At 51.5% G+C, this 24830-nt stretch overlaps 11 protein-coding genes across 11 annotated transcripts; 7 read left to right on the top strand and 4 right to left on the bottom strand.

Moving 5' to 3' along the window:
• Positions 1-1594: 1594 nt before the first annotated feature.
• BCR37DRAFT_384662 (uncharacterized protein) lies at positions 1595-2387 on the top strand (the record flags this gene model as incomplete). The annotated part of the gene is made up of 3 exons (XM_040870280.1): positions 1595-1947; positions 2010-2207; positions 2240-2387. Coding segments are annotated over 3 exons (699 nt in total), but the record flags the coding sequence as incomplete, so codon positions are not given.
• Positions 2388-4415: 2028 nt separating this feature from the next.
• Positions 4416-4857, top strand: BCR37DRAFT_384658 (uncharacterized protein). The gene is made up of 3 exons (XM_040870279.1): positions 4416-4525; positions 4565-4688; positions 4728-4857. Exons 1-3 carry the CDS (start codon positions 4497-4499, stop codon positions 4800-4802), a joined length of 228 nt encoding a protein of 75 aa, XP_040721934.1. The 5' UTR covers positions 4416-4496; the 3' UTR covers positions 4803-4857.
• Positions 4858-6092: 1235 nt separating this feature from the next.
• Positions 6093-8601, bottom strand: BCR37DRAFT_229768 (WD40-repeat-containing domain protein). Its single transcript, XM_040866493.1, has one exon. It carries the CDS (start codon positions 8342-8344, stop codon positions 6557-6559), a length of 1788 nt encoding a protein of 595 aa, XP_040721933.1. The 5' UTR covers positions 8345-8601; the 3' UTR covers positions 6093-6556.
• On the bottom strand, positions 8602-9688 carry BCR37DRAFT_229767 (histone-fold-containing protein). Its single transcript, XM_040866492.1, has 2 exons — positions 9309-9688; positions 8602-9263 (listed from the first exon to the last, which is right to left on the bottom strand). The coding sequence occupies exons 1-2, from the start codon at positions 9309-9311 to the stop codon at positions 8859-8861; spliced, it is 408 nt and encodes a 135-aa protein (XP_040721932.1). The 5' UTR covers positions 9312-9688; the 3' UTR covers positions 8602-8858.
• A 452-nt stretch (positions 9689-10140) lies between these two features.
• Positions 10141-11334, top strand: BCR37DRAFT_352856 (uncharacterized protein; the record flags this gene model as incomplete). The annotated part of the gene is made up of 1 exon (XM_040868159.1): positions 10141-11334. One exon carries the CDS (start codon positions 10141-10143, stop codon positions 11332-11334), a length of 1194 nt encoding a protein of 397 aa, XP_040721931.1.
• A 595-nt stretch (positions 11335-11929) lies between these two features.
• Positions 11930-13519, top strand: BCR37DRAFT_384650 (uncharacterized protein). The gene has a single exon (XM_040870278.1). The coding sequence runs from the start codon at positions 12047-12049 to the stop codon at positions 13424-13426; it is 1380 nt and encodes a 459-aa protein (XP_040721930.1). The 5' UTR covers positions 11930-12046; the 3' UTR covers positions 13427-13519.
• A 35-nt stretch (positions 13520-13554) lies between these two features.
• BCR37DRAFT_395911 (pyridoxal phosphate-dependent transferase) lies at positions 13555-16183 on the bottom strand (the record flags this gene model as incomplete). Its single annotated transcript, XM_040871686.1, has 2 exons — positions 13555-15833; positions 15877-16183. The coding sequence occupies 2 exons, from the start codon at positions 16181-16183 to the stop codon at positions 13555-13557; spliced, it is 2586 nt and encodes an 861-aa protein (XP_040721929.1).
• A 2781-nt stretch (positions 16184-18964) lies between these two features.
• BCR37DRAFT_384644 (uncharacterized protein) lies at positions 18965-20484 on the top strand. The gene is made up of 2 exons (XM_040870277.1): positions 18965-19351; positions 19395-20484. The coding sequence occupies exons 1-2, from the start codon at positions 19110-19112 to the stop codon at positions 20401-20403; spliced, it is 1251 nt and encodes a 416-aa protein (XP_040721928.1). The 5' UTR covers positions 18965-19109; the 3' UTR covers positions 20404-20484.
• Positions 20485-20671: 187 nt separating this feature from the next.
• BCR37DRAFT_362954 (reductase with broad range of substrate specificity) lies at positions 20672-21755 on the top strand. The gene is made up of 2 exons (XM_040868238.1): positions 20672-20900; positions 20943-21755. Exons 1-2 carry the CDS (start codon positions 20757-20759, stop codon positions 21618-21620), a joined length of 822 nt encoding a protein of 273 aa, XP_040721927.1. The 5' UTR covers positions 20672-20756; the 3' UTR covers positions 21621-21755.
• Positions 21534-23219, bottom strand: BCR37DRAFT_372810 (uncharacterized protein). Its single transcript, XM_040868362.1, has 2 exons — positions 22897-23219; positions 21534-22851 (listed from the first exon to the last, which is right to left on the bottom strand). Exons 1-2 carry the CDS (start codon positions 22984-22986, stop codon positions 21622-21624), a joined length of 1320 nt encoding a protein of 439 aa, XP_040721926.1. The 5' UTR covers positions 22987-23219; the 3' UTR covers positions 21534-21621.
• A 127-nt stretch (positions 23220-23346) lies between these two features.
• Positions 23347-24393, top strand: BCR37DRAFT_352911 (uncharacterized protein; the record flags this gene model as incomplete). The annotated part of the gene is made up of 2 exons (XM_040868161.1): positions 23347-23710; positions 23747-24393. 2 exons carry the CDS (start codon positions 23347-23349, stop codon positions 24391-24393), a joined length of 1011 nt encoding a protein of 336 aa, XP_040721925.1.
• Positions 24394-24830: the final 437 nt, after the last annotated feature.

Genomic DNA, 24830 nt, shown 5'->3' with positions numbered 1-24830 from the left:
TCTAGACGAGATGAAAAAAGCAGTATCCAAGTGTCCAAAGCGTTCTTCGCCTGGCCCCGATGGATTACCGGTCGAGTTCTATACGGCTACGTGGAGAGTCACAGGTCCAATTCTGATGGCGATAGCGAATCAAATAGCGACTCAAGACCCCTCTTCTAGTCCAGAAAAGCTCGCACACATCCACTTGATACACAAGAAAGGGGATCACGACCAGCTGGCCAATAAGAGACCCATCTCGCTCATCAACGCGGACGAAAGGATCATGTCAAAAGCTCACAACATGCGGCTGGCACCCTTACTCCACCACATTGTCAACAAGTCTCAAACTGGCTTTATTCCTAAGCGCTGGATCGGTACGAACATTGCAAACATGCAAGCGATACTTGACCCAGCACCAGTTGGAAAAGCTGTGACCTCAGGCCTTATGGCAGTGATGGACTTTGAGAAAGCATACGATCGCATCTCGCACAAGTACTTGACAAAGATACTCAAGCTAGTGGGCTTTGGGCCTCGAGCCATCCGTTGGTACACAGCCTCTTTTGTCAATCAAGCTTCGCAGGTCTATTTGAATGGTTGGCTGTCTGCACCTTTCAAGATACACACGGGTGTAAGACAAGGTGACCCATTGGCTCCTTCGCTCTTCGCGATTGCCATTGAAGGACTGGCTTGTGCCATCCGGCATCGTGTCCGAGGCATTAAGTCCTGGATCAGCGATGATTTCCCTGTCAGACCTAAGGAACTCCTCTTCGCAGATGACGCTGCGTGCGCACTGGAAGACTTCGACGACGCAGATCGGCTCCTGGAAGCGGTGCAGGTGTACGAGAAGGCAAGCGCCAGCAAGGCTAGCGCATCAAAGAGCTTCTTCTACCCGATCGGCACGTTCCGAGAAACAAGACGCAACGCCTGGCATGGCTGGAGGATTGAGAAAGAACCCTTTCAATACCTTGGCATCCGCGTTGGTGCTCAAGTTGACTACACAGCCTTCTGGCAAGAGACAAAAAGGAGGGTTTTGCAAAAAATCCGCACGATACCCATCTGGGATCTGCCCCTTGCGTCAAAAGCCCAAGCGATCAACACGTACTGCCTTTCAATGATCCTGTTCCACGACAAATTCACTCCAGCTCCGGCAGAGGTGGTCGAGGAAATTGAGAAGGTGGTCCATTTGGCTATCTGGCGAGACCGGAAGCCCAATGTCAGTTTGGATCGACTTTACACTCCAACAGACCATGGCGGGTTTGGCTTGTTCCAGCTGTCCCTCCAGCTGAAGGTAGCACGCGCCAAATGGGTCTTCGGCATGCTTCCAATTCAATCCTGGTTTGACCACCATTACAGAGCAGCGCGCACAAGATTATGGCTACCTGCATCTGGTTGCAACCGCGCCGTATACGTCGGTGGACTGTTCGACCCTGGTAGAAGAACAGTCATGTGGCAATAGCACTTCACCTTGATATCGCCTAGTGGACCCTTCATAACGCTGTGCGGGGATGCAAGGGCAGCACTACCACCACGCTGGCGCGTCTACCTCGAGGCTTGGCATGAGCTTCTCGACCGGCCGCGTATCGCCGATTACAATACAGAACTTATCTACTGGCAGGACAACTTCACGGTTGGCCGCACATCTAATGACATGCACGCCTCGTCAGATGTTCCATTCAAGTTCTTTACTCTGCCAACTGGCCAGAAAGTCAACGAGAGTGCCTTCGAGAAAGCCACGGCCTATTTCCACAAGACTGAACGTCCGCCAATCTGTCCATTTGGACAAGAGCGAAAGGTACAGGTGGGAATGGAGCAATGGAAGAAATGGTGGCTATTCCTGCGCTACATCCGCCACCGACATCCGGTCACGGAAGACACATTGCACCTCCTCTCTCTTGGCAGTCTCCATCCTGGTAGCCATGTGGGGCGGTGGCGCGATCCACGCTTCATCAACAATGTCGGCAACACAAGGTGCGTCCTATGCATGCAGGACGAGGAGGAGACGCTCCAGCACCTATTTGTCGAGTGCACAGTTGCAAAACGCATTTGGCAAGCAGCTTATCGGGAACGCCACCCATCTTACGTCGATCTGGTCTGCCCAGCTGCAACGAGGGCCATGAGAGACATCATCATCCGGAGAGCGGCCTTTGTGCACTGTGTCTGGAAGCTTCAGCGGTCTCGTCGTTTCAGCGAGGTCCAGCTGGAGGCAATCACGGATCGCGACATTGGTCGTACGGTCCGGCGAGTTCAATCGTGCGCCGAGGGCGCATAAGACAAAGGGTGTTTTAGCGGGTATGCCTGCAGGAAAGGAGCAGCTTGCTGGTTCAAGCCCTGGAGGAGAATCCCGCACTGTTCGTCTGTCCACAGACGTTCGTGAAGTCATTCATTTCATCCTACCATTTACATTCTAGACTCATAGCTACTTGATAGCTTTGAATGCAAATATATAAAAAAAAAAAATGTCTGTTCGTCTGTCCACAGACGTTCGTGAAGTCATTCATTTCATCCTACCATTTACATTCTAGACTCATAGCTACTTGATAGCTTTGAATGCAAATATATAAAAAAAAAAAATGTCATCGCACGATGACGGAGAGTACTTAGCATGCTTGACCTTTCTGCAGCGCTTACAAAGCCGTGGTCAGATGCCTCAGCTTGCACCAAACTGTCGTGTATGCATTTGTACTTCGAGAGATCGCCAATAAGAGCCTGTGTTTGCCAATCGGTCTCTCCGAGGCTCTGCGCTGTTTCGACACGGATCGTAAGCGAAACGCTTCCAAAAAGGCCGATCAAGCCGCGTGTTCATTTTTCCTTCATAAGACCCTGTTGCACAATACAAAGAGGCATCTGCCCTGGGAAAGGTAGGTGGTGTCTCGGATGAAGTATTTCGACACGTTTTGCCGGCACAGCACGCTTCACCACAGTGACAAGATCATCAACCAAGAACTGCGTCTCATCAAAGTCTGGTCTAGCAGCATAGACGTCGTTGATTGCCTGCACAATATCAGTTTGGGTTTGCCGAGCTGCCAGGTGACTTACATTGGCTCGAGCCTCGCGGCTTGCCGATAAATCTGGCACCAAGAACATCTCTACCAGCTTCGTGTACTCAATTTCGCCATACATTTGAGACAGAGGAGATTGCACCGAGCACTGAAACGGTGCACCACTGGAGTCGATGACTGCCAGAGTAGCACGTTCAACAAAGCTTTTGAAAGAGATAGGATCCTTGGCAAAGCGTGAGTCGCGTAAAATATACTTATGCCATGCGGCTGCATGTTGTGGTGACAGAAAAATCAGAGTTGCGCACGATTTTGACTCGTCGCAAACTTGGCGTCTCGACGTTGTCGGCACCTGACAATTGTCTGAGTCACCTGATTCATCAACTGTAGCAAGACGGTACTGTGGGCAGACTTTGGTGATTTCAGAGTGCTCCACATCGATGCCCATCCGCAAGGGCATGATGCCGAGGCCAAGCCTTACCTCAAAGCGAAGGAGACCTGCCGAGTGGATGACGTCCGTCCAAACAGAGAGTACCGTGAAGCTGTCGGGGATCCAAATATTCTGCAAAGCGTGAAGCACCTCGAAGCGATCAGCCTGTACTTGGGGCATGATGCGCCTGAATATTGCCTTCAAGTCTCCAATAGTGAATTCGGTCTCGTCGTACGTGGGTCGCTGAGTGTATATTTCGTTGAGGCGCTAATGTAAGCCTCCGTTGCTTGAATGTTTCTCTTACCTTGGCTCTTTGCTGTTTGTCAAGTGCAGGCTTTTCATGCCAAGGGAAGAGGAATTCGGCGAAAATTTCAGCAAACGTGATCTTGCTAGTACAATTGTCCAACGCGATGCCCGGGACTTGACAGATATACTCGTGTCTCAAAGTATCAAGTTGAAAGGACACGAGCGGCGGTGCGTCAACCGCGACCGTCACGTCCGAATAACGCGGTATCCTCTCAACAAACTTGCGCCACGCCCTCAGGTATTGCGCAGAAGACGCCAAATAGGGATCAGGGCATAAGGTTTTCGTATCTTGAACACTCATCCTTTCCTACTGCAGCTTTTAGGAAAGAGAGTCTTGCCGTGAACTGAGCGCAATATGAGTCACAAGGTGCAGGCTGATCAGAATTTTTCAGGATAGCACAGCCTGTGAGCAGCGCTACAGAAGAGAACACAGACAGAAGCCGACCAGATGAGAGAGATTCGTGCGCAGTGGCCTGTAGCTTGCGCCGATGATGTTCAAAGCGTAGGAGCAGCGCGGGTGTGGTTGTAGTATGATGCGGTCGACCGTCGACACAACATTTCCCGTGACGTTCCTGACCACGTGCTTGTGACCCTAAGGCTTAAGCAGATGAAGCAATTTCACAACCGCATCCGGCACCATCCGCAGACATGCCTTGACCAACAACACGTCAACGATGATGATGATGCTGCTGCTGTTGCTTATCCTGTGAATTGTGCGTACCGATGAACAACACGCATCAAATCACTCTGTATGCAGCTGTGGCGAAGTTGCAGTCTCGAGACTCATGGAATGTGTCTCGTCCATCAGGTGCAGGTGAGCAGAGTCATCGAGTGACAAGCTCTGATGAATCTGAACGTCTTTAGACTTGGCCAGAGCACGTCCTCACACAGGGGTTGAACCGCCTGGTTCTCAAAAACGTTATAGGCACTGCTCTTCAGTGCTCTTGATGTCAACTCTAACCGCAGTATTGGGGAACGTACGGAGCGAATCCATCTCAGAGGGCTATTGACAGTAGATCCTTAAGCATGGGAATGGTCTCTCTTCTTGGCGCTGTCATTTTATCAGTTGTGGAGCTCAGGCTCCTTTGTGACCACTTGTCTTTCCGCGCAATAAAGAAGCTGGTTCGCCGTTGGAAACACATAATAATGGCACACTGCTCCACTTTTTTGGGTCCACACGGTCGGCCATATGCTGCTCCCAGCCAAGATGCCTGCTTCTGACAAGGCCTGCCGTCACTCTGATTTTCGCGTGTTGCGCGTGAGCCGGCCTATCCTCCTGCCTTCAACTCTTCGACTGAGAAGAATCACGGAGCTCGCGAGTCTTGATTGGAGTCCGGGGCTCAAGCAGCTAGCTCCTCTTCCGCGGTTGGTTGTGGGAAAAGCGTTGGTGCAGTGCCATCAATCATCTCATCCTCTTTTCCGGGTTTATCTGCAACGCACGATCCATCATGTACGGGTCCTTTGCGCTGCTTCCCTGCGCTGCATTCACGTCAGCTGTTGTTCGTTTTACGAGTCCATCAGCTCAGAAGGCATTGCTGCTTGCGGTGCGTGCGTGCATGCATGACCTCAGCTGAGGAGGACTTGGGTTAGGATATTGAGCGAGATGCGTATACGTTGACGAAAACGAAGACTCACAATTGGTTCATAGGACTTGTTTAGAGTTACTTGCATCGATCAATCATCAAGGAGTACCTGTTGTCCACATCCAGATGCTGAAGAGGATCAGTGCTGCTCCAAAACTCTGTGGGTTTCCTTGTGCGCATCGTAAAGCATTGACGATCTGCGCAAGCAACTCGTCTGCCATAGTCCTGACTTGAGCTCGCGTTTGAACAGCAGCCAGAATCAATTGATTGGTCTTCAGCGGCGCTCTGACGCTGTTGGTAAGGGCCGAGGACTCCCGGCCGCCGTTGGTGAACATCCCCTTCGCGTAGTTGGGGCCCTCTGGACGAGAATGGCGTTCGGGAATCCTCGGCCCTTACCAAGCCGCTTCGCAACCTTGAAGCAGTAGTCAGTGAGCAGCTCAGACAATCGAGCTTGCCGGCGCTTGAGTTTTCTTGTTGTGAAGAAATCCAAGCTCTTGTGGGATGTTCAGACGGTGATAGGATGAGCAGAACCGAAAGAGATATTGGCGCCAAGTCTTGAAGGCGGTGGCGACAGCCGATATTTCCTTGTGGTAGATCTGATAGTTAACCTCATCAGAGACGCCGCTCTGGCTCAACACAATCCTACGCTTCCACAAAGGGCCGTATGCTTACACGCGATCCTTGCGCCTAAGCTATGTTGGTAGGCGCCGAATACGTTTACTGTCCTCCTGGATTGCCCCGCGCTCGTAAGCGTTGAATTTCCAAACTTCAAGCGGTCAGTACTGAAGAGCAGATTCAAGGCGATCTGCGGGAGCTGTCGAGGCCCTTTGACGAAGAGCTCGAGACCCTGGAATTACCAGCTCTGCACGACTTGTTTGCGCGGCCTGACTCTAATGTGTATCCGCTAGACAAGGGCTCTATCGGAACGCTGGTACTGTAACTGACCAAAGCCGGAGATGCTAGCAAGAAGCTGGCGCGCGCCTATCGCACTTGCTATGAAAAGAAATACAGAGCTAATCCGTCAGGCAGCAACGACACCTCATGCTCGCAAATACCTGTGCTGCGGCCCGTAATCGAAGTGAAGGAAGGTACCAGCAACTGGCTGGCTTCTCGACCTTCGACGTGCCTCGAGTATCGCTGTATTCACAGCATCGCATGTAATCTTCTTCTGGCGTATCTGTCAATTGTTGATTCGACAACTCCACCACACGACACTTGCGTGGTGGCATATTGCCCTCTATCCTACTCTTCTTTTCTGTAGATTAACCAGAAAAAACTGATATCGTGCCTTTCTGTGAGCCAATGACAAGGGATTCTGACCCACTATCATCGTGAGCCCAAGTAGCGCAACAAGGTTCCCCGGCATCTTCGTCACAAGTCAGCTCCTGCATGCATTGCCACGAAGTGCAATCCCAAATGCGCAAGCTACCGTTAGTGTAAGCAGTCACGAGACTATTGTCCGTGAGACTGTTGGCAAAGCAGGACAAGTGATCTTCCGAGCGAGCGATCGATGTGCTCGTCGCAAATTTTCCCGCATCCGAAACAAGGTCAAACGATGAAAGATTGAGGCCGTCGGGCGACACCAGCAAGTGGCCGGTTCCCAAGTAAATCATCTTGAGAGAAATTGGAAGCTGAGAAGCTTGTTCGTCGCAAAGTTGGCGGACGACCATCCCATCAGATCGCCGGAAGAGCACGACGGTTCCATTATTGTATTGCACAGCAACCTGGTCCTCAATGGGGTCGCCAAGCGTACTGAGAGAGATGGGCAGAACGTTCTGAATCGAATCGGATTGAAGATTGAATAGCCGGGGAGCTTCAGACCATGGTGACCAAACACATATAGTGCCATCATTTGATGATGAGTACAGGCGATCCCCATCGAATGCCAGATGGCATATTGCAGCAGTATGTCCTTGCAGAATCAGATCTGGCAGCAAGTCGGGCTGGAACTCAGGATGCTGGGCAAGGATATCGAGCGGGATAGACCAGTGTCGCACCGTCCCATCCTCTCCAGCGCTAAAGAAGCACAGCTGTGTTGGTGTGGTTCTATCAGTGTCTTCGACTAGGCAGAGGACAGCGTTAGTATGCGCTCTCAGTATCACACCAGGTTCTTCCTGAGACAATCGGTAAATCCTGATTGTCGCGTCTGTGCTGGCAGTCACAAGCCAAGAGTCAGCAAGTCGTATGGAGATGATGGCATTGATCCTATCCAAATGTCCACGTAAACGGCCGTGTAACCGCAGCGGTTCATCGTGGTTGGTGTGTCTTGCTTCATCTTTAGTGTCCCAATTTTGCATCACGACTTGCGACTCCGCTTGTAGGTTGCCATTTGCATCAAAGATATGACTGACGCGAACGTCAGGCTCGAGTTCGTCTTCGTCAGCCAGAAGGGGTTCAGAGCTGCGAGTTGCAAAGTTGTGGTCTGCGGAATCGTGTTCGCGTGCCCTCTGTGCCTTGTGAGGATCATCAGCTGCCGGTGACGGCACACGTATGGGCAACTGATCTGCCATGACATCCATATCGGAGCGATTCGAGCTGTTTGATGCGCCAGGCTTTTGTGATGTCGCTGCAGCAGCCTCCTGCGGCATGTCTAGACTTGCTGTCAAGTATGTGATTTCAGAAAGGCATTTTTCCAGGTATTTCCTAGATCGATCACGGCCCGAAGCGTCCCGTAGGCTGTCTTGAGATTCTCTGACTGTTTCGAGATATGATTCTGTATGCTCAAGCTTGCTGCGCGGGGTCGTCCTGCTGATTTGGACACCAATCTCTTGCTTTGCATCATCCAAGACTGATGATTCATTGAATTGGGCTGTTGGATCATTTTTAAAGCGTTCCTGCTGAAGCGACAGCTCTAGCATGCGGAGACGACGTAAGTACCAGTCTTTGATACGTTCATTGCCCTTCCGCTCTCCTTCGAGTCGTGCAATGTGCGATTTCATCTCTGCCTTTTCGAGCTCCCAGTAGTTTCGATCGCGCTCAAAGCGAGCGTTCTCAGTTTGCAGAAACTGTATGACTGTTGGCAAGGACATATCGCCTGCTGAGGAAGCCATGGCTGGCGGACTTTAAGCGTGTGTATGTTGTGTGCTGATAGCGCGATGTTCGTGTTGGACGCGGTGTTCGCAACTTGTGGCTCTGGAAGAGATTCCTCTGTAATTGATAGAAGCCCAAGAGCTGGTTAGAGCAGATGCATTTCCCCTGAAAGCGCTGCCGCCGCGTCTGTGTCGGTCGAAAGAGTGCAGGATGATGGTTGTCAGGATTCTCAGATCGCGGAATTCAAGGGCAGACTCTGCACGCCGTCACCAAAACAGCACACTTCAGCTTGCGTCTGAGCCCAGCGAGCATACAGAAGACGCTCGTTACTGGTCAGCCGCCAGGCTAGAGCCAAGCGATGGGTACACACAGCATACGCGACGATCAAGCCAGCATGGCCTTAAGATAGTGGAAAATCCATAACAAGTACAACTATTTACACCAACGCAGGTCTCCTACCCAGATGAGAAGCTCAATTGAGGTTCCGCGACGACTGTATGGCAGCAAGGCGCGATAGGGACATAGCCAGCATGCCTAGGCAGACGAAACCTGTGCCTTGGGCTTGGAGCCAGCGAGAAGGCTAGGGTTGATGTGAGGCAGAACACCACCACCAGAGATTGTGGCTGTGATGAGCTGATCCAACTCTTCGTCTCCGCGGATAGCGAGTTGCAAGTGACGCGGGGTGATACGCTTCACCTTGAGGTCCTTTGAAGCGTTTCCGGCGAGCTCTAGCACCTCGGCGGTGAGGTACTCGAGGATGGCTGCGGCGTAGACAGCAGCAGTACTTCCAACGCGCATGTTGTTTTGTGTACGTGCCTTGAGGAAACGCCTGACACGTCCCACGGGAAATTGAAGACCAGCACGGGCAGAGTGCGAGATCTGGGTCCTGTCTGCATTAGACTGTTTTCCTCCCTTGCCGCCAGATTTTCCTTTGCCAGACTAGAGACGCGTTAGCAGTGTTTCCGATGGCAGACATAGCCTTACCATGATGAAAGTTGTTGGATAGTGTCGTGTTGTGTTGTTGTTGCAGGTGTGGTCGTGGGCGAGGGAGTTTTGGGGGATTCTTCTGCACTCTCCCGCTCGCTGCTTTGTTTGGAGCGCGACTTTTGGCAACGAGGCAACCAAACTGCACGCTCAATTCAACGCACAACCAAGTTGAACTAACCGCACAAGACGCTGCAGCAATGCCATTTACAAGTGGTGACTTTGACCCCAGTTCATCGTTCGACCTTTCAAGAGTGACTTCGGTGGATCCATATTTACAGTAAAGTCACTGGCATGAATCGTAGACTCTCACTCGTCTTTGATTCGAGTCAACAGAGACCGATGCTCACAGCCTTGGGGCCTCGATGTCGACTTGATATCTGAGATCACACTGGGCGGTAGGAGTAATGAGGAAGAGCACTCCATTGTTCTCGAGCTCACTTTATTCTGAATGTTAGCCTGGATCTAGAGCTTAATTAGTGTCGCTCCGTGACAGTCCGTGGCGGTCTCTGGCGGATTCAGCCCTTCCCGTGATCCACGGCGGAGAATTGAGTACAAAAGGCTCCACGACCAGGTCGAGTTATCGGCTGCTCGGCGAATTCACGGCGATCGCTCCCTCAACTTGCACTGACAAAGCGCGCGCGCAACTGCCACGCAAAATCGTATTGCGACCTAGGCCTCACCACTTTCTCCGTCCCTCCCAACCGACCAGCTTGTATATAGAGCTCGGTGCTTGTACGACGAGGCTCCTCGAGCAATGGCCGTCGCCTTGCAGCTACTAGTCGAACAGCATCGCGAGGTCGGCAAAGAGACGGCAGCGACAAAGCCGCCCATGAATCAATCCTCCACCACCGCATTGGATGACAAGGCTCTACGAGAGCATATCAATTGGAGCAACTTCTACCGCCACCTGCAGGTTGGGGCACTGCCATTGACAATGCTACCTGCCTTGGCAATCTATGGCCTTTGCACCGTTCCATTCCAACGCAATACTCTGATTCTCACTTTCGTGTGCTACTTCTTGACGACCATCTCAATCACCGCTGGCTATCACCGCCTCTTTGCTCATAAGTCCTACGAAGGCTCCTCGGTTCTCAAGGCTATCCTACTCTGCATCGGTGCTGGCGCCGCCGAGGGTTCTTGCCGGTGGTGGGCAAGGGGTCATCGTGCCCACCACAGATATTCGGACCTCAATCAGGACCCATATGGCGTGCACCGGGGTTTCCTCAATGCGCATATTGGATGGATGCTATTTACGCCAAGATACCGACCAGGCAGAGTGGATATGGGTGACCTGGATGCCGATCCGCTTGTGCGCTTTCAACACAAGCACTATTTGACCATGGTTGCTGTATTTGCTTTCATGATTCCCAGCTGCGTTGCTGGCTTTGGCTGGGCTGACTGGCGCGGAGGCTTTCTATTCGCATGCTGCTTGCGCATGACTTTAGCCCATCATGCAACATTCTGCGTGAATTCAGTGGCTCACTATTTTGGCGATGCGCCCTTCGATGATAACCGGTCTCCGCGAGATCACTTCATCACTGCAATCATCACTCAAGGGGAAGGGTATCACAACTTCCATCACGAGTATCCCAATGACTATCGCAATGCTATCAAGTGGTGGCAGTACGACCCGACGCGCAATTTCATTTGGGTTTGTTGGTTGTTGGGCTTTGCAAAGAACCTTCAGCGAACAGGCGATGCCATCATTGAGAAGAGCATGTTGCAGATGGAGCAGAAGAAGCTCGACAAGCGCAAGGCGGACCTCGCTTGGCCACGACAAGATTTACCGCTCATGACCCTTGCCGAGATGGCTCACGAATCAGAGAACAGGATTCTCTTGTCTTTGAATGGTTACATTCACGATGCCAGCGCCTTTGCCGCGAATCACCCAGGCGGAAGGGCTTTCGTGCTCTCACGACGTGGCAAGGACATTGCACTTGACTTCAACGGCGGCATATACAATCACAGCAATGCAGCGCGCAATCAGCTCGACATGTTGCGTGTTGCCAGATTGAAGGAATAGGGGAAGACTTACTGAAGTATAGATTAGAGAAGCGTAGATTTATCAAAGAATTGCATGCCTATTTCATGTGCAATCAAGAAAGATTGCAACAGAACATACTGGTCTTTATTGAACTGGGGCCGATTCAAGTATATATTCGAAGACTTTGACAGACCCGACGTATGCAAACTCTGCAATCATGGATTGCGAGGGTCGAGTAATTGATTAGGCGGAAGAAACAACTTTCCGCGGATTGCTTTGCTTGGCACCCATGCATATCGATTGCCGAGAGACAGCTCCCGACAGCTGACGCACGACTGCAGCCCTCAATTACATGCCCTTCTCGAGCCAGCCAAGAAACGCGCATAAGCCTTGTCGTGTATCGCGTGAACCAAGCGTCGATGCGGTTTTCTCAATTCTGCGTCGGGAGGTTGGGCAGTCGCGGTGTTTTGGCCAATCATGCGACTCTCCATCAATTCTGACAGCTCGCGGCCCCAAAGTTAGATCTTCCTTGCCGAATCCGGTCTGAGACATGGTGTCAGGCAGAAGACGCAGAGGACAGGCTGCACAGCGTAGGCAATCGCCGGAGGTTGACCTTCATAAAGTCCATGGGTGCGCAAGTCCTCCAGAACCCAGATACTCGTACCAACCCTCAATTTCGGCCGCGACACACATCCTGCATATGCTTGCAATCGACCATCATTCGACTTGAGACCGCGACCGAGACCCTCACATGGCTATGGATGAGAAATGGCGGTTCATGCCAACAAGGGCCACATCAGATTACATCAACCGCGTAGGCCTCATCACAAGTTTCTCTTGCTGCGGCTTGGCGTGTCTTGTTCTACTTTGGGCCACGGCTCTTTGGCTCGATAAGCGCACAAGGCATGTGCTGGAGCGCAAGTCATCACAGATGCTATTAGCCTGTGTCTTCGCCTCTGCTATCTATGGGGGTCTATACGCTCTCACAAATTTGGAATCTGGCTCTTTTGCTTGCCGATTCGAAATGTTCTTTGTCATCTTGGCCTTTGAATTCATGAATTGGCTACAGCTTTGCATCAGTCTCAACCTCATCATGGCGCTTTATTGTCCTGGTGTCTACCGGTACAATGTTCATCTTGCGTTTTACGCCAGCTCGTTTTTTGTTGCGCTCGGCTTGGCTATTGGTCCTCTCGTTGCAAATGTCTACAGATGGAGCCCTGTCACCAATTCTTGCTGGCTGACCTCAGAGGCTGCCGAAGCTGGAGACTTTGACTATTGGCAGCTTGCCGTCATTGAGATTCCGCTTTTGCTAGGCACCATTGTTATGACTGTGAGTTTGATCATGGTAGCCTATCGTTTCTTTTGGGACAAAAAGCACGAAGGTACTGCACCCGAGATGCTCAATCAATTGTTCGAGCCCGCTGTGGCCAATGACAACTTCGACGTCCACGCTTCTGCGGAAGGAACAGTTAGCAGTCGCTTTCAAATCACCGAGATAATTGCCCCTCCAGGCATGAACATCTCGCCGCTCATGGCCAGCCACCACCCTCATCGTCCCAGCGAGTCAATCTTCAGTGGATTCAGTCAGGCATCCACCAACAGTCGTGGTCGAGCAATGAAAATGCCACGTCTGGGCAACATTACAGAAGAAGACCGCAAAGTCCGTGTGGCACGCTTGCCAGTCACACCAAATTTTGGACAAAATCCAGTCACTGAAAGTTCGCAAGAGCTTCGCAAGACTGTTTGGCGCATAGCTATCTACCCTGTATTGCATCTCATCTTGGCTACATCAGGAGCTGTCGGACAACTCATGCTTCAAGCCTCGGAGAACAGATCTGAGGCTTACCAGACTCGACTCTTCCTTTTGATCTCACAGCTATCCGCTTGGGTCCCACTGGCATACATTCTGCCAGCCTTGTTCGCTGACACGAGTCTCATTGATGGATTGCGAGAATGGATTCGCCTTCGTCGCGAAATCGGGGAGCCTGATCTTGAGGTTGCCCTTGGCAAGAATGCGCACCTCGAAGTTGAGTGCGATGTGATTACGATCACGCACGGCAAGTCTGAGACTCGAAGCATTCGGCTTGATGATTGGAGCCAATCTTTGCACGAGCAAGAGAAGAAACCATGAATTACATTTACCTTTGCAAATCAATTAGCGTCAGCATTTGTATTCAAGCATGTAGAAACCATCGATAGTGTACGAGATTACTAAAGACTACCTCGATTTCGCTTTGCAGTCTATGTTTGTTGAATAATTTACAATGCAAGGCTGGCCACGATCTGCTCAGCAGAATCCGTGGCAGTTGCCTGCTCTTTCGCGGGAATTGCGCCTTGTTGAAGCTGCTCGACTGATAGACGTGCCATCTCGATGTTGTATGGCAGCGGTGCGGTCGAGAAAATGAATGCTCGAGATGTCCAATGGAGGACTTTGATGAGGTACTCCTCGCTGATGACGAAGCCACCCTGCAATCCGAAAGCCTCGTGAAACGATCCCATGACGAGGAAACGGATCGGCTTCTCAAGCGCGTCCAGCGCGCTCTTCAAGCCATTCTCCCCGACCTTATCGGCCAGCCAATTCAAATACCCGAGACGTTTGGAGCCAAGTCGGCCAAACGTCTGGCTATCATTGAGCAGAATTTGCACGCCAGAGATGCGCTTCAAATAGCGGTGGTCATTTCGCAGCTGCGACAGGACGTCTGGTAGAAAAATTGGTTCCGAGCCATTCAAAGTCTCCAGCATCACTGTCAGATGGACACGCTTGTTGTTCTGGTCCAAAGTCTTGCCCACCACGCTGCCAAGCTCCATTACATTATCATAGAAAGTGAAACCAACAGCAGCAGATTTTTTCATCGACATGAGAGCCTCTAGGACTTGCGGACCAGCTGATTGAGGAATGAGCACAAGATGATAGCCTTTCTTGTCGGCCAAGGGCGAAATGCAAGCTGCCAGTGTCGATGTCACAGCATTGCGCGCATCTGTCATGATCATCGCATGCGTTGACTTCAATGCTTTCGTCAAAGACGGATGCAATTGGCCCAGAACGTGTTCGCACTTGACATGAGCCAATTGGGTACCCCAAAACAAGCGTACAGACGAAGAGCCGACGCCTTGAGACTCTAGCACCTGTCGCGCGGATTCCAACAAGTGGCTCTTATGTAGTGAAAGTGTCTTGCTGCGATTTGCGACAACTTGTCGATCGAGAAGCGTGCGCAGGTCCGAGTCCACAGTTGCGTTCTGCACGGTTATAGCCTCCTTTGCAGGACCGAGTTCCTTGAAATTGTATCGCAGGGACTGGATTCGCTTCAGTGCTGAAGAATCAGTCACACCAGTATTGACCGCTGCTTGGACAGCGAGTTTCACAACTTGTTCAACATCGTCCGGTGACAGGAGTGCATTGATGCAAAGTCTTCCGACAGAGCGCCAGAGCTCAGTCGCTGGAGGACCGGCCATGGTCACGGCAAGGCCCAAGCGACGGCATTCGGCTCCGAATCTGGCGCACCCGCTGAGTGTGATTGTGATGATGACAATGACAGGGGAAAGATAGTCCGAGTGCACGACTAGACCTGCGTGGTGAAGGCTCTCCAAGATGTATGTTGTATGTTGCTTGAGAGCAGCCATACGCGACTTGATCATTTCCTCCTTCTTCCAAATTTGCATCATGCGCATCTTGACAACTGTCGGTAGCTCACCACCGCCGCCGGTTGCTTGCCACTCTTGGTCTCGAAGAGTCAAATGCTGTGATAAGAAGGAGTCGCTTGTAACGATGACACCTCCCACTGTTCCGGCGGACTTTGAGAGGGTAGCACCGACGCAGTCCACATCACTCGCGCTGAGAGCATGGCCCAAATCTTGATAGTGCTCGATGATGCCTCTGCCGGTATTGCCGATCGATAGGAAAGAGTGTGCCTCATCAATGTAGATCTGGAACCCGTACTGCTTCTTCAGTGCCACAATAGCTGGAAGCGGCGGAAGACCTCCTTCCATGCTGTAATTGCCCTCAATAGCGACAACAAGATTCAAGTCAGGCTTGTCGGCAAAGGAAGCGAGCTTCTCTTCCAGGTCGACGATATCATTGTGAATAAATCGTACCAGTCGAGCATTTTTGGAAACGTAGCCTCCGACAAACATAGAGTTGTGGTTGGAAGAATCCATGAAGAAGATGGTCTTCTTGCCCTGAGCAGTGCCAGCATTTGCTAGAGCTGGGAAGGCAAGGAGATTCATCGTATAGCCACTCGTTGCAAAGTGACAGAAGTCATAGCCAAGAAATCTGGCGCCTGCTTCACATGCAGCCTGTGCAATGAGCTCTGTGCCCTCTAAAGAGACGTGCGGTACGCGAGTGACACAATTCGCTAGCACGTCGACGGCGCCAGCCTCAAGGAAGCCGAAACCACCATAGTCGAATGAAGCAGCATTGATGAGCTCATTGGTTTGCTTGCTCTTCTTCCAATCTCCCATCCAGTCAATGTCGAGTGCCGTGCCTCGAGCTCGCATCGGAGTAACCACTACTCTTGGCTTCAACTGAATACCCGTGACCACTTAGATTGTCAGCTGTGTACGCTTGTTGGATAGCTTGCTTACAGAATTCCTCAATGAAGTTCTCTCCATAAAGAACGTGCGGTGGCATGCGCCCACTCTTGTAGATGGCAAACAAGCGATAGTATGTGTAGTAGAAGAACTCCTCTGCCTTCCTGTAAAGGGAGACTTTTGGATACTGCCGAACGGAGCCATACGCATACGTCGCTGGCCGCTGAATGTCGCCTTTGCCCTGTCGAAGGTACACGAGGGTGTTGAGGTAGCCAGTAGCCCAGAGCACCACTATTGCAAGCGCAGGAAGCAGGATTGCGACAAGGGGCATCGCAGACGAGATGTCGCCAGACAGAGACATGTCTCAAAGATGGACAGATGGGCTCCCGCAAAGTGGATGCGAGCGTGCTTTTGTAAATTCTCCGATCACAAGTACGATCGCCTGGACTCTCCTGACACTTTGAGGAATACAGGTAACTATAGGGTCGGCGCTTGGCATATTAATCGGTTGACGAGACACTCTCTGCCCTTGATTGGGCCCATTGTAAAGGGAGCAGGTCACCCATTATACGGAGCCGGCTACTGCGGGCCGTGGCAACGAGACTGTGACCTTGATTTTTGCATGGACCGAGCTGTGAGCACTGAGCATACAATTTAGGCGTTTGGCGGAAGGCCCACATGCGGGCGCCCACGTCGCCCTATTGACTGATGCTAGATAGTGATACAATGATAGAGACGTCTGAATGTCACTCGAGGAGAAGAAGCCGAAGACCCCGCCAGTGTGCAGCTGGTGGCCGTGAAACTGGGTGGCCACTGGCCAGAGTCGTGTCGCCGTGCATCGGACTACCAGCCACCCCTAAAATAGGGTGCGTGGGCGCGGAGTTGAGGGCAGCGGGGGGCAGGCAAACTTGCATTATCTCACAACACGCATGTACATTGTGCACGCATACATAGCGTTCCAAGGGCCAAGGCAACTTTGGTCAGACTAGCAAGACCAGCCTATTGGCATGGCCGGCACAATGCCAAGGCTTCTGAACTCTAGAGACGACCTCGGAAGACATTGTTTTCCGCAAAAGCTGCTCGTGAGAAGGTGACAACTGCACTGTAGCCTGGGCTGTAGCAGACTAATTCAGTCTGCCTCCTAGTCAACCGCAAGGTGTAGCCTGTAGACTGTAGCACTCTTACAATCTCGTGCGAGGCTGCCAGCGTCGGGATTGAGACGCAAATGCTCGGGTTCTGCATCACATTTTCGTTGTCTCGGCAACTTTTGTTTTAACGCAATCTACACAGACTACACTGCGTCAGTCTGCATGTGCCATGTACATTGTAGACCGCTACTATACTATTGTCTGTGAGACTGTGACAGTGCACTGCAGCTGTGCAATCCCTTTAGATCCCGGTCCATAAAGGGACAAGCATAGGGGATGGCACATACAGACTTGCTGCTCCAGTACGAAGGTAACGTATTCCTGCGCGTGCGTATACGTACATGTATATGCTGACGGCGTGCCAGACAGCGAGAGTCCTTCACCCTACTCACAAACTTGCCGTGGCCCGTGGTCGGTCGAATCACTACGGAGTGGCTTCGTCATGGGCCGCGATGGGCCGCCATGGGCGTCGTAAATGGGTGTCTTGAAACTGTCTTCTTCGTCCGCTCGTAAATGAAAGACTCGAAGAAATGAAATCTGAATTCTGAAGATCACCATCGTAAAGCAGGCAGCGCTGCAGCGCACCGCTGCGCACGTCGAGACCCAGTTCTAGACATTCAATTAGTCGCGACTGAGCCAGTCATTGAGCCTACTAATGGGAACGGTGACCGGGCACCGTGGACTGATCGCTCAAAGCTGGTCTCATATGCTATCAGCGCTACAGCGCAGCATTGACTGTAGACTTTGGGCAAATGATTGAGATCTCTGCATCATTGCATCAATCCAGCATTTCATCTTTATCCAGATCTTTCTTTATCTGCACGTCACGATGCGGTACACTCGTTTCAGGCCACCTGGAGAGTCTCAGCGGATCGATCAGTAGCGTAGTTACGCCGCCGTAGTACAAGGCAAAAGTCTCTCCGATGCTGCGGCGATGCATGGGTTACGAACTTATGATGGATATCTCAAGTCTAATAAGGAGGTGAGACATGTTCAGAGACACTGTTAAAATTATGCATCCATTACAGTGAAGAATACCACGACGGCGCATTGACATTGGAATCGGCCTAAAACTGACAAGACGTAATGGCATATAGGACTTGTACAAAGAATGAGCTGGAATCATTGTGCAGCGTGCAATCCAGCGGCCGTCGCGGCCGTGCATGTGTATTTTAGATACGCCGAAACAAGTGTATGGGCAACGGGAGAGAGAGTGGAGGATGACCGTCGCTCAGAGTCACATTGTTGTCATGTCTGCAACTTCCAGCTTTCTTGGCTTATCGCTGGATGATTGCAATGCCTTGCAAGAGAGTAGAGCTGACTCAAGAAGCGGTCTTTCTCCTGTTTCGAAACGGCCGTGAGAACGCGAACGCAGCCGTGGCGGGAAGCTGAGGTCTTGCCGACAATATCATCAGGTCTAGGGACGCACATTGACAAAGTCTGCAGTTGATTGTCTCTTCGTCTGGTCGGCGGGTGATCAATTGATGTACGCACTGCGCAGATGAACAAGGTTTGAAACGGTCTGAACGCTGCAGGGCTTTATCATACTCTTGAGCGAGGCAATGGTAGAACAAGCATCAGGCTACTTGCGGCTCGTCTTCTTCTTCCTGTCACGCTTCTTCATGCCGACCGTCATCCCGGAACGATTGATTTCGTTGTATTGGCTCAGGAATCCTGCCAGCTCCTCCGCAGCTACTTCAGTCTGAACTTGAATTCCATCAGCCGATGCCTGCACGAGGAGCGTGTCATTGCTGTTTTGGCGAGCTTGGGACAGCCGCACGTGTGAGCAATCTTGACTATACATCGTAGCGAGAGTCTCCAAGAAAGACTCATTGGACAGGACTTGCTTTGGTAAGCTGGCGGCCATGCTTCTTAGTCTGTGCGGTGTCTACCCTGTCGTCTCGCGTGATGCGTTGCTGCCCACCTCTGCTGTACTGTTCAATGTGTTGTCGTGGTCGTTTTGGACCCTGAGAAAAATATTGCTTCTGATCAACCACGCAGACAGCTGCAAGACAAGACACGCAACACCGGCAGCAGTTCAATTGACCTGCAGTCACAGCTGGCTTGTCTCAAAAGTTGCAGTTCTGCAACCAGTATCGCTCAATTGGTGTGTGAAAGTACTAAGAGCATTCCCTCATAATGGCAGAGTCAGGCCCCGTCTCGCCTCAGCCGCTTTCCAAGCGTGAGCTCAAGCGTCAACAGAGGTTGGCCAAGGAACGGGAAAAGAATGCCGCAAGCCCTGAAGAGCATGCTACAAACGGAGCTGCGTCTCCAGTTCAGGAGACTGCCAAAGGTCCGACCGATTCTAGGCCGTCGCCCTTCCTCGAGCCCGTGCAGAAACGCATCCGAAATTATCTCAAGAAGAAGCAAAAGATTGACAAGTATGAAGGCTCCAGTATTCTGCCTTCAAATCGCTAACGGTAGACTGACGGAACAATCACAGGACCCTCATGAAGCAGTCAAGTTGAATGCCGATCAAAAGGAGATTCTTGCCAGGAAGGACCAAGTCCTTGCACCCCTCAAAGAATTGCAAGCACTTGCAGAGCAATTCTCCGGCATTGACATTGAGCACAATCTTGCGCTACGGGCAGAAGCTGACGAGCGTAACGCTGACAAGATTGCTGCAGTCAAAGCAGCAAGGGAGGAAGGCTACAACGAGGGCAAGAAGTTGATCGAATCAGTGGTTGGATTTCTGGGCTACGCGTCGATACTACGCATCAACCCAACAGAAGATCAAGAATACAACGAGGCTAATGAGAGGCTTCTTTCCATCTTTTATGAAAGTGGTCCAGCTTCTGTTGAAGCAGCGGAGCGATTGAAGGAGGCGTCCGACTCATGCATCGAGGGCACTGTCATCTCTTATGCTCGTATTGCAGAGGCAATGAAGCCGGTTCCTGAGGAAGACGTCCTGGAGGTGCCAGAGCAAGCAGAGATCCAAGCTGCAACGGAATACGGCAACAATCACAGTGCTGCAGGGCACTTGGTCAGTTTTGGCCATGTCGCCGAACACCCTAGCACAATGGGTGGTGGTGGTATATCATTCCTCAACGAGTCCGAGATCGAGGGAAGCCACGCCCCAGAGGAAGCAGAGGCCTTGCCGACTGAGTCCACGCCAGAAGCTCCAGCCCAAGGTGTTGCAGAAACCTGCAATGCCAACTCTGCTGGCATCGCCTGGAATGCTGAAACCCCGGAAGTCAATTGGGCTGACGAGGTGGATGCCTCTGATGCTGAGCCAAAGGCCAGCGTTACCCCAGCTGTTGCAGTGCCGCATACATCAGAGCCACCGCGCGCCGTTCTCCCGACAAAGGAACCAGAGGATGAGTTCACGCCTGTTGAAGGACGCAAGCGCGACTCTGGAACCCGAGGACGCGGACGAGGCGACCGCCGTGGCAGAGGCCGGGGACGAGGCAGATCAACTGCAACGCCCGCTTGACAATATCTGCTCTTACCGGCGCGTGATCTAGCATGTCCTATCATACAACGCAACCTTCTCCGTAGTCTGAATCAAGGCCCGTTCAACTCTTCTTTTGCTCATCAGGTCTTGTTGTGCTAACCAAACGAAAAATGGGCCTTATTTTGCATGTCTGTAGCCTGTAGGCTGTAGCTGAATGGACGAGTATGGGGCGGCAATTCGGCAGCATGCTGTGTGCAGATGCGTGTACGTCATGCTGCCGAGTGTGCATCCCGCGGTGACCACGAACAAAATATCCCTCCAGCACAAGTTGCACAACACGTACATTGTGCACTAAAGACAATAGAACCTGCACTAGACTACCTCAAGCCAATATGAACAAGTATCTTGCCGAAGCAACGCTCCCACTTTCTGCTCCGAAGCTCTCTGATTCCGTTTTTGAGAGCTTCTCCATGAAGGGCAAAACTGCCATCGTCACTGGCGCGTCCGGCGGTATCGGTCATGCAGTCTCGCAAGCTGTAAGTGTTCGTGCATGTTGAATTTCAAGCTAATGTTTCAAGCTAGCTGAGGCGGGCTGTAATGTTGCCATGTGGTACAATTCGTCCAAGAAGACTGAACAGTATGCGGCAGACATTGAGAAGCAATATGGTGTCAAGGCTAAAGCCTACCAAATCAAGATTACTGACTATGACCATGTTGTGGAAGGTATCGCCGAGGTCGTCAAAGACTTTGGAAACTTGACCAACATTGTCATCAATGCCGGTATCCCCTCGCAGGAAGGATGCCTTGACTCCAAGCCTGATGACTGGCACAAGGTTGTCAATGTTGATTTCACCGGCGCCTTCTGGTGCGCAAAGGCCGCGGCACACCACTTTGAGAAGCAAAAGGAGGGCAACATCATCTTCACGGCCTCCATGTCTGGCAGCATTGTCAATGTACCACAGATGCAAGGCTGCTACAATGCCTGCAAGGCAGGTATTATCCACCTGAGCAAGTCCCTCGCAGTCGAGTTCGCTCCTTGGTGTCGAGTCAACTCAGTGTCGCCTGGCTACATTGATACCGAAATCTCAGAGTTTGCAGACAAGAGCATCAAGGCCAAGTGGCACGAGCTTACGCCAATGGGACGCGAAGCTGATCCGAGAGAGTTGAAAGGTGCTTATCTCTATCTGGCTAGTGGAGCAAGTACGTACACGACTGGCTCCGACATCATTGTAGACGGTGGTTACTGCTGCCCATAGATCAGGAATGCTTGCGATCTTGCTCCAATACATATTGTCTCCAGTCCTTTTCTGGCTTTGCACATTCACCCTGCAATTGGGCGAGCCTGTCCATATTGATGCCTGAAACGAACCCTGTGCGTTCCTTACCGGGTGAAATCTTACTCGAGAGCAAGCACGCCTTGCTCTGGACATCAAAGGACCAGCCCAAACAACTGTTGCTATTCTGCTCGCAGGTGGCGCGGCATACAGCTGTAGTCTTTTCATTCGTGAATTTGACAGAGGTCTTATCATTTTGATCATCAGACCTAATGAAGTCCCAGTTCAGCCGCTCAAGCAGTGCCGGCGCCGCGAGCGTCTCTGGAGCCACGCGCAAGAACACATCAGCCCATGTCATGATCCCTCGGCCGTGTAGACGATCGTGAAGGAAGCGCATAGCTGACGGTGTAATGTGATGCAGACCAAGCATGGGCGAGCAGACCCGATCAGCACTGAATACCATGTTCTCGATATGAGATCCGTGGAAGTACGTTTCAAAGGCACGCCACCCTTTGACGCCGGCATCTACCATGGCCATACCGAGAACAGCATCACCACAGCACAACTCAGCCGCATGTTTGTTGAACTTGTACAATCCGTCCTTCTGTGTTTCGAAGCGCTCTTTCATCGCCGCTCGCGAGATGATGATACCGGTACCGCCGTGCATGAACTCGGCGTTGTTGACGAGTAGGATGTTTGCCGATCCGATGTACGATTTCTTGTCCGGGTCAAGCAACGACAAAAGCTCATACACGGACGGCCAAATGACATAGGTATCGTCGTCAATGCCAAAGTACCACTTTGCCTTATACGTTTCCCATGCATAGAGATATCCTGGAATATTTTTCATTGCGTCCACACTCCAGCCCTCGTCATTTGTTCCGGGAGCCTTGCCCCATTGAGGTTCCTCCCCGTGCGCTTTGAGGCGGTCATGAACATCAAGGTAAACTTGATACTTTTTGGTCGTATTCACGGCTGGGTCATCTTTGAGGTGCGAAACAATATCAACCACATCATAGTTACCGATCTTTGTTGCATAGTCGCTGATGATGATGGAGTTCTTGATGTTTCTGCCTTCCTTGGTGGAGGCGAATGTCTCTAGCTGAGGCGGGAGGCGCTCGCGCAGCACATCGCGGCCAGACTTCATGATGAGCATCACATCATCTGGTCTGAATCCATTTGGGTGGCTGATGAGATGTTCTGGGACCTGTGTCTTTCGTCAGCTTGGCGACAAGGTTGATGAATGGGCCAGGCTTACAGTATAAATGACATGACGCGTCACACTAAAGAAGATCCAGAAGCAAGCGAGGGCCGCTACCAAGCGGTATGCAAAGCTTGACCGCGGCATTGCTGCGATTGAGATGCAAAGGAAGAGAGCATCTTCTTTTCAGTCGTCTGAGTAGGGAGCTAGCCAGGGATGTCTCAGTAGTCAGGGGCATAGTGTTTGGCAAAACCCAGAAGCTCCTTATTCCCGAATGTGACCGCTGCAAGTTTAGTAGAAGCATATTCAGCTGGTCACGTCAGCTACAGTGTATGAGACGGTCATTCACCGTCGGCAAAGCTCTCGAATGTTTGTACATGTAGCGGGTAGTTCAAGATAGTTTTCTCTGTTGACTTTGCATTTTGCAACCGCTGCAATGCCAAACTTCGACGCGCCGACCACACACACCACATCAATTTGCGAGGCACTCTTGTGTTTCGCTCATCTATGGTCTGGCAGCTCACTACTCGCATTATCGCGGGCCTGATCACACTCCCCGTGCTGGCAGCTACGTTGCAGATGTTTTGGCCAACAAAGAAGAAGAGCTACAAAGGTCAGCATGTCATTGTTAGCGGAGGAAGCCAAGGCATGGGCAAATCTATTGCCAAAGAATTCATCAAGCGAGGAGCCAACGTTTCAATTGTTGCTCGAACTCAACGTACACTGGATGAAGCATTGGAGGAATTGAAGACTTGTGTAATCTTAGCAGATCAGTCAGTCCGAGCGCTGAGTGTTGACTGCGCAGATGCAAGTGCCGTTGCTAAAGGAATCGCAGAACTTGGCACGCCAGATGTGTTCTTTTGCTGCGCTGGTACAGCCCTGCATGATACTAATTTTGAACTGACAGCAGGCGGAACTCATCCAGGATTCTTCGTGGAGCTCTCACCTGAAGAGCATGTTGCTCAGATGTCGCTCAACTACAACTCCTCAGTCTACTGCGCACACAGTGCTATTCGTGCAATGCTGAAAGATCCACCGGCGCCAGGAGTACAACGCAAGATCATATTCACCAGCTCTGTAGCCGCCTTTGTCAACATCTCTGGCTATTCGACATACATGGCTTCCAAGGCCGCAGTACGCGGACTAGCAGATACTCTGCGGCAGGAATTCCTGATGTATGACGTGGGCGTCCACTGCATTTTCCCTGCAACGATCTTCTCCCCAGGCTTTGCGGTGGAGCAAACCATCAAGCCAGAGCTCACCAAGATTCTAGAAGGCGCTGACGAGGGCCAGACTTGTGATGAAGTTGCCGAAGCAAGCATGCGTGGCTTGGATAAGGGGCATGCCATGATCAACACTGAATTTCAAGGCAATCTTTTACGATGCGCAATGAAGGGCCCCAGCCCGAAAAATGGTCTACTCGATTTCTTATACAGTTTGGTTGCAAGCATTGCATTACCCTTCGTGCTCTTTGACTGGGAGCAAAAGGTGAAAAGATACGGCACGCAGCACAAGGAAGATCTGGCGAAGAAAGGGTTGATGAAACGTGTTTAAATTTTGATGCTTTGCTAGCGCTTCTCATACCCACAACAAGATAGAAGGACAACATGCTCCATGGATCTGCATCTACTCTGTCCTAGCGTCTGCTTGTCAGTCAACGAGCTGAGAGCAATAGAAACAGCTGGTATCACCACTCTTGAGCTCGTGACGTTGAGTATTCGTGAGCTCAGCACAAAGGCCAGACTCCCGGCAGAAACTATAGGCCGCATCGCACAAGATGCAATTCAATCTTGTGCTGAAGCGGATGCGTCGAGTGCTGCTCAAATTTACATTCAGCAACGCTTCTTAACGACCGGAGACGCTTCCATTGACGAAGTGCTGGGTGGTGGCATACCGACCGGCCACATCACGGAGATCGTTGGCGAAAGCGGTATAGGTAAATCACAGCTTGCGTGCCAGCTGTGTGTGACATCACAGCTGCCAGTCGCTCT

Source organism: Protomyces lactucae-debilis, assembly GCF_002105105.1.
Source record: "Protomyces lactucae-debilis strain 12-1054 chromosome Unknown BCR37scaffold_32, whole genome shotgun sequence".
Taxonomy (NCBI): Eukaryota; Fungi; Ascomycota; class Taphrinomycetes; order Taphrinales; family Protomycetaceae; genus Protomyces; species Protomyces lactucae-debilis.
Note: the sequence above shows the minus strand (reverse complement) of the source record. Positions and strands in the feature narration are given on the sequence as shown.

Coding starts and splice junctions, on each gene's coding strand:
- BCR37DRAFT_384658 (XM_040870279.1), top strand. CDS start 4,497: ATGGAATGTGTCTCGTCCATCAGGTGCAG. Junction 4,526..4,564: donor GTCTCGTCCATCAGGTGCAG/GTGAGCAGAGTC, acceptor CTGATGAATCTG/AACGTCTTTAGACTTGGCCA. Junction 4,689..4,727: donor TAACCGCAGTATTGGGGAAC/GTACGGAGCGAA, acceptor TATTGACAGTAG/ATCCTTAAGCATGGGAATGG.
- BCR37DRAFT_229768 (XM_040866493.1), bottom strand. CDS start 8,344: ATGGCTTCCTCAGCAGGCGATATGTCCTTGCCAACAGTCATACAGTTT.
- BCR37DRAFT_384650 (XM_040870278.1), top strand. CDS start 12,047: ATGGCTATGGATGAGAAATGGCGGTTCATGCCAACAAGGGCCACATCA.
- BCR37DRAFT_384644 (XM_040870277.1), top strand. CDS start 19,110: ATGGCAGAGTCAGGCCCCGTCTCGCCTCAGCCGCTTTCCAAGCGTGAG. Junction 19,352..19,394: donor AAGAAGCAAAAGATTGACAA/GTATGAAGGCTC, acceptor CGCTAACGGTAG/ACTGACGGAACAATCACAGG.
- BCR37DRAFT_362954 (XM_040868238.1), top strand. CDS start 20,757: ATGAACAAGTATCTTGCCGAAGCAACGCTCCCACTTTCTGCTCCGAAG. Junction 20,901..20,942: donor GTCATGCAGTCTCGCAAGCT/GTAAGTGTTCGT, acceptor TAATGTTTCAAG/CTAGCTGAGGCGGGCTGTAA.
- BCR37DRAFT_372810 (XM_040868362.1), bottom strand. CDS start 22,986: ATGCCGCGGTCAAGCTTTGCATACCGCTTGGTAGCGGCCCTCGCTTGC. Junction 22,852..22,896: donor CGCGTCATGTCATTTATACT/GTAAGCCTGGCC, acceptor AGCTGACGAAAG/ACACAGGTCCCAGAACATCT.